Genomic DNA, 6695 nt, shown 5'->3' on the forward strand with positions numbered 1-6695 from the left:
TGGAGATGCCGGCGCATTGCTGCGAATGTGTGTTTCAGGAGTCGCAGGGAGAAACGCTTCTGAAGGATCTCAATGCCATGAGTGTAGATATTGTCATGGTTGGGGCCAAATTGGAAAGGCCTGAATGTGGACTGTAGTCCATTGGGGATGATCTGGTTCCGTAGGCAGGTACTAAGGAAGGTGATGTGGCTGTAGTACCTGGTTTGCTTCAGGACACGGTCGAGCAGTTTCAAGGCCGAAGAGATTACGAGAGAGTTGCAGTGGGAGAGAGATCCCCTGAGGTTTGTCCGGAGGGAGGAGGGTAACTTCTTCAGGCTAGGCATCCTTAGAAGAGGGAGAGAGGATTTCACAAGCTTCAAAATCTCCCCTCCCCCTACCGCATCCCAAAACAAGCCCAGCTCGTCCCCACCTCCCTAACCTGTCCTTCCTCCCACCTATCCCCTCCTCCCACCTCAAGCCGCACCCCCATCTCCTACCTACTAACCTCATCCCGCCCCCTTGACCTGTCTGTCCTCCCTGGACTGACCTATCCCCTCCCTAACTCCCCACCTATACTCATCTTTACTGGCTCCATCCCCGCCTCATCGACCTGTCTGTTTCTTCTCCACCTATCTTCTCCTCTATCCATCTTCTATCCGCCTCCCCCTCTCTCCCTATTTATTTTAGGCACTGAGCTGCATTGTGTTCAGCCATTTCCCTCAATACCTTGTTAAAGTTGCGGCTCCTGACTAAAAGAATTTTATAAATATTTAAATTGTTTTCTTCTCCCTTTCAATGCTTTTTTTTACAAAAACTACGGCATTAATCTACACTTGAAAATGTGACAGAAACCTTGCAGCTTTCATATCCAGATTATACTGGGCTTTTGTGTAAAATACCCACTTTCAGTTGCACGTTTTCTGTCAGACTTTTCTCGTGATGAGTGGTGGCTATTTTACTTTGAGCCAGTTAGAATGGAAAAGGTACAGACTGTGCCAGTCAGAAATGAGAAATGTTGTGCAACACGGTCAGGTCAGAATCAACCACATTGTTGTGGGTCTGGAGTCACATGTAGGCCAGACCACGTGAGGATGGCAGTTTCCTTCCCTAAAGGATATGAGTGAACCAGATGGGGTTTTACAACAAATCAGCCATGGTTACATAGTCACTGTTAGACTTGCTATTAATTCCAGACTTTTTAAAAATTGAATTCAAGTTTCCCCATCAGCCACAGTGGTTTACAAGCTCTTGTTCTCAGAATGTTCTGGTTGACAGGTCCAGTAATATTACTGCCTCCTATCAGTGTGACACTGAGGGAGTCAGACATACACCATCCCCCATCACTATTTCAAAGAGGAATTCTCCACGGTGCGTTGGCCAATTGTTATCGCTTAACCAAGGCTGTGAAAATGGGTGATCTGGTCACGAGGACATCGCTGTTTGTGGGATCTTGCTGAGCACAAATAGGCTGCATTTCATATCACAGAGTTCAGAAGGTGTGTCAGCAGCAGTAAAGTGCTCTGGAATGTCACAAGGTGATGAATGGTGCAATATCAATGAAAGTTCTTTCTGTGACACACAATGAAGCTACATATCCAAGTGTGGCCCATCCCTCGTACTCTCAGCCTTTATTTTAATAGAGGTTATTCAGTAAGTGAGCTGGGGTAAAGTTTCTGTCTCTGGTTCGCAGTGTGCCTTCAGTTGCCAAGCGTGAGCTTTGACCTCGTGGACATCGAGCTATTTGATCATAGAGCTCATGACAACGGCACTGGATCAGTTCCTTTTTGGCTCTCTCCAGATACTGTTTGAAGTCATCGGGCTCAGAGAAAGCAACTGTTAAAGGAAGTAGCAATGAATTCTCTTGCTTTCTCTCTGACTCACTGCAAGTGTTGCTATGTAGCTAACACACCCCCCCCAACACACACACACACAAAACAACAAACCTCTTCCTAACTAATGTTCAGACACATTGGTGGTACAGTGCTCAGTGGTTAGCACTGCTGCCTCACAGGACCAGGAGCCCTGGTTTGATTCTACCCTCTAGTGATTGTCTGTGTGGAGTTTGCACGTTCTCCTTGTGTCTGTGTGGGATTCCTCCGGGTGCTCCAGTTTCCTCCCACAATCCGAAGATGTATAGCTTAGGTAGATTGTCCATGACTAAATTGCCCATAGGGTCCAGGAATGTGCAGGCTTGGTGGATTAGCTATGGGAAGTGCAGGATTACAGGGATAGGGTAGGGGGTGGTGGGTTTGGTTGGGATGCTTTGTGGAAGGTTAGTGTGCAGTTGATGGGCTGAATGGCCTGCTTCCACAGTGTAGCGATTCTGTGATGATTCTATGATATACGTTCACCAGCAGGGGGCGCTGGATGAGAAACTGTGTCCTGGCTGGGATCAGTACTAAGGCCTAAATCTTTCACCTTTTAGCATTTAGTGTAGTGTCACACTGGGCAAACTACATTAATTTAACTCAAGGTGGTATAGATTGGGGATGGGGTTTAGTAGGTGATTGGCTGGTTTTTAATGAAGGCTTGAAGACGAACAGGAAGAGGCCAGGCGGCCCCTTGAACCTGTTTAACCATGCATTTAGATCATTTAGGATTTGCATCTGAGCTCCGTTTATTTGCCTTAGTTCCTCATCGGCACCATCTACAAGTTGCACTGCAGCAATTATTGAAGCTCCTTAGACAACACTTTCCAAATCCATGTTCTCTATCAGTCTGAAGGACAAGGGTAAGCACCACCATCTGCAAGTTCCCCCCTGAATCACACACCATCCTGACTTGGAAGTAAATCGCTGTTCCTTCACCGTCACCGGGTCAAAAACCTGGAACGCAGTCCCTAACGGCACTACGGGTCCACCTACAGCAGAGGGACTGCAGTAGTTCAAGAAGACAGTTCATCACCACCTTCCTAAGGGTAAGGGATGGCGGGATGGTGGGGTGTGGGGGGGTAGTGGGGGCAGGAGGAGGAGGAGGTGTAGAAGAACTGGGTTTCCCTGATTCCTAGTATGGAGAGATACTTCCTAACATCAGAGGAGATCCAATTTGAAAGTTAGGCCCCTAGTTCTGGACTCCCCTACCAGGCAAACTACTGCACATCAGCCCTAGCAAACTCCTGTACAGGGGGTCCCCGATTTAAAAATACTCATACTTACAAATGTAATCTCATACAAGGGTGGAATTTTTAAGGTCTGACAATATGATCAATTCCTATATTTACGAACCACCCTTTTATACTGTCCTGCTTTGTGTTCCAACTTGCGTACAAATCTGGGGCCTGTCTGTATCATCTTTCAAACCCTTCAATCTGCCACACCGTTCTTGTGGGAATACCAGGACAGCCTGTGGACAGTTAACCTGTGAGGATCCTGGGATGTGGGGAATCTATTTGAGCCTAAGAGGTCAGCTTGCCACGTCCCCCCCACCCAGGTCTATGATGCTCAGGAATATGGAAAACTTTCTGTAACTAACATGAGTTGGTATCAAAAACTAAGTCGCTGGAAAAGCTCAGCAGGTCTGGCAGCATCTGTGGAGGAGAAAACAGAGTTAACGTTTCGGGTTCGGTGATCCTTCCTCAGTTGCTTTTCCAGCAACTTTGTTTTTGCTCCTGATTTACAGCATCAGCAGTTCTTTTGGTTTTTATGAGTTGGTATCAGTTCCTCCAACGACACTTCAAACTGCGAGAGATCCCAACACAATGTAAAACTCAAGTTTCAAATCTCCATACCTTGATCATCAAACGCGTGTGTTAACTCATGGCCCATAACCACTCCAATTCCTCCAAAATTTAGAGCCCTAATAATAGAGAAATAAATCTCATTAGAGTTCCAGTCTTGTTAGATGTTGCACTCATTGCCCAGTGTTACTGACACAGCCCCGGCTTATGGCCTGTTTGTAAACATCCGCACGGAAGCAAGTTTTCTGGCTACCAAAGAACACCCAAGGGCCAGCAAGAGTGGGAGCTCGGATATTTATCCCTACAGAGTTCATGCACAATCCCAACAATCAGAGTTACAGCTTTACCAGCATTGGCAGAATCCTCATGTTCATTATCACACATGACAATTTAGACATTTCCACCACAATTCAAAAAGGACAGCAAGAAGGATTGGGCATTAAGAGTTCCCTGTGAGCATTAAACAAAAAGTGAATTATATAAGTGGTCTAAACAATTTCAATTAACACCAAGAAAAAAATCTTGCCATTTCAGCATTGGAGGAAAGTTCTTGCCAAGTAGATCAGTGTGCCCAGTGATAGCAAATTCATCACATCTGGACCAGCGCGGCTTTTGGATTCAAAGCAGGTCCAGGATTCACCAGATGTTCTTGTGAATGGAAGGATCCAATTCAAACTTTTTGTTGAACAACGATAGGTTTTTGATTGGAACAAAATCATGAACCCGAGGAGTGCATTTTTCAAAACTAAACATGGGCATCTCCAATGTCCAAAGTCAAACAACTCATGGGTTGTTGTTAAAATAGCCTGCGCAAGTTAAACTTTCTCCTTTAGTCATGTAGGATGGGTTCTGATTTGTGCAGATGCAGGAAAGCACTCCAAAAGCTGTAAGCTATAGGGCTGTGGACCAAGCAGGTGAGATTAAGTTGCACAGCTATTTTTCAGCTAGTACAGACAAGGGGGGGTGAATGGTCTCCTTCAGTTCAGTAAATGTCTATTTGCTCAAGGGGGAGCCAAACAAAGGGACCCAGCAGCGACCAATGATCCCTCCTTCACAAGGGAATATTGGCTTGGAGAGTACGCTGCCTGTCTTGAGGAGCTGGAAAATCCTGGTAACAGAGACTGCAGCCTCTCAGTCCTGCCTGTGATTTCAATGAGTTTTGGCTGAAATCACATGTGTCTTTTCTATGAGGTCTCTGGGGACAGTTATGTCCCAGGGCACCTTTCCAGCTTGGGAATGGAACCTTAATAGAGGCCCCGTTTGATGTCCAGAGAGAGTTCTGTTATTTAAATTCCAAGCCTCTGTACTTTCTGTCCTCTTGGGGACTGACTTTACAGTCCCATCAGCTTTTTGAAAGCATTCAATTCCTCTGTTTCTTGTGACTTTGTTTTAATTAGTTCCACATAAATGCTCCACATTTATAGCAAATGCTGGTCCAAATGCACTGCAACTCTGTAGTAAATCAGTCACGCGTTGAAGAGATGGAGGCCCAGGTTTGATGGACCCACCTAATGCATGTACAGTGAACCAGCCCATCTTCAATTTCATCACTTTTAGTCAGCAAATTCATTCAACGTGACTTCTTCACCAGAAACCGTCATTTACCGTGAGACTTTAGGAAAACAAAGCTTACAAGTCGTTTGAAGCTCAGTGCCCAGTTGTTAACCCTTCCCTTTGACAATCATACAGTGGAACCCAGCCCCATAAAACAGAGGGGACTGCCTTGACCAGATTCTCTCAGCCTTGGGGTTGGGTCTTCACCAGAACCACACTGTCTATTCAGGGAATTCACTAGAACATTGCACAGGCTCAGTATCAGATCCCTGTGCCTTTATTCCACAACCAGGCCACACAGGATCCTAAAACAGAAGTTGTTGGAAAAACTCAGCAGGTTTGGCAGCATCTGTGAAGAAAAATCAGAGTTAATGTTTTGAGTCTGGTGACCCTACTCCAGATGTCTGGATCCTGTTTTTTGATTTGGCCGGGCATGTGGTTCATCTTTGAATTTTCCTCCTCTCCCTGGAGACCTGAATTTATATCATATTGCATCAGGTATGCAGCACTGACAGGTCAGTCCATTGTCAATGAGTCTGCTCCACATGAAGCCTCCTTCTACACATTTCCCCTCACCCTCTCGACACAGCCATCTACCCTTTCCTCCCTCATACTTACAGCTTCTCGTTAAATGGATCTATTCATTTCCACCTCGCCAAATGGGTAAGTGAGTCTGTGGGCGAGCCAATTATCACTGTAACCCACTCGATCGAATGTCTCAGACTTACTTTGGGTAATCCCTGGTGTAGAACGGAGCCTGCAGAATTCCAGCTGGGAATACAATCTCATTCTTTGTCGGGGAGTAGTAAGCATTAACTGTGGGAGGGGTCATGCTCCACCTGTTGGGGCAAACGCCATAATTAATATCAAATAATTACTCAGTGGTACAGAACTTAAACATTACTGCAAGGAGACAAGAAGCTGAAATTTCTGGCCTTCCACTCATCAGCACTGAGATGCAAGAACAATAACTTTGGAATACAACCAATAATTTATCCATGAATCTCCACGTTAACCCTAGTCCAATCAATTTGCTCCTTTCTCTCACGCTGTACAAATTGTTGGTTCCTTTCTGGTGTCAGTTTTCTTGCATCCCTGTCCTGATGAGTACAAGTTGAAGCCACGCCTCTTTCTAAAATATCACGGGAAACTTGAATTCAACACCAGCACAAGAAATGCAGATTGAGTCCGTACTGTAAAGGAAAGGCCTTTTCTGGGTGTAAGCTTCTGGTTACAGAATATGCCTGAGGAAAGGTGGGAGAGTTGGATGTTAAACTGGTGAAGACTGAAGCTGTTTAATACAGATCGCAGCTGCTGTCGGCATTGATTCTGTGCAGCCACCAGAGGGAGCAGCTAACACAGGGTAAAAGGCTCAGAGACAGTAAGAACTGCAGATGCTGGTGTCAGAGACAACACAGTGTGGAGCTGGAGGAACACAGCAGGCCAGGCAGCATCAGAGGAGCAGGAAAGCTGACGGTTCAGGTCA

At 45.8% G+C, this 6695-nt stretch overlaps 1 protein-coding gene across 1 annotated transcript in view; it reads right to left on the reverse strand.

The window, feature by feature from the left end:
* Positions 1-1575: 1575 nt before the first annotated feature.
* LOC109926382 (endothelin-converting enzyme 1-like) overlaps positions 1576-6695 on the reverse strand; it is a gene marked incomplete at its 5' end in the record, with an annotated part of 12674 nt that continues 7554 nt past the window's right edge. Inside the window, 3 exons of the mRNA XM_020526245.2 lie at positions 1576-1812; positions 3707-3774; positions 5938-6048. Coding sequence (XP_020381834.2) covers positions 1613-1812; positions 3707-3774; positions 5938-6048 — 379 coding nt within the window. The remainder of the gene's footprint in view (positions 1813-3706; positions 3775-5937; positions 6049-6695) is intronic.

The sequence above is a fragment of the Rhincodon typus genome, unplaced genomic scaffold (assembly GCF_021869965.1).
Source record: "Rhincodon typus isolate 14 unplaced genomic scaffold, sRhiTyp1.1 hic_rhity00003216, whole genome shotgun sequence".
In the NCBI taxonomy this organism is placed as follows: domain Eukaryota; kingdom Metazoa; phylum Chordata; class Chondrichthyes; order Orectolobiformes; family Rhincodontidae; genus Rhincodon; species Rhincodon typus.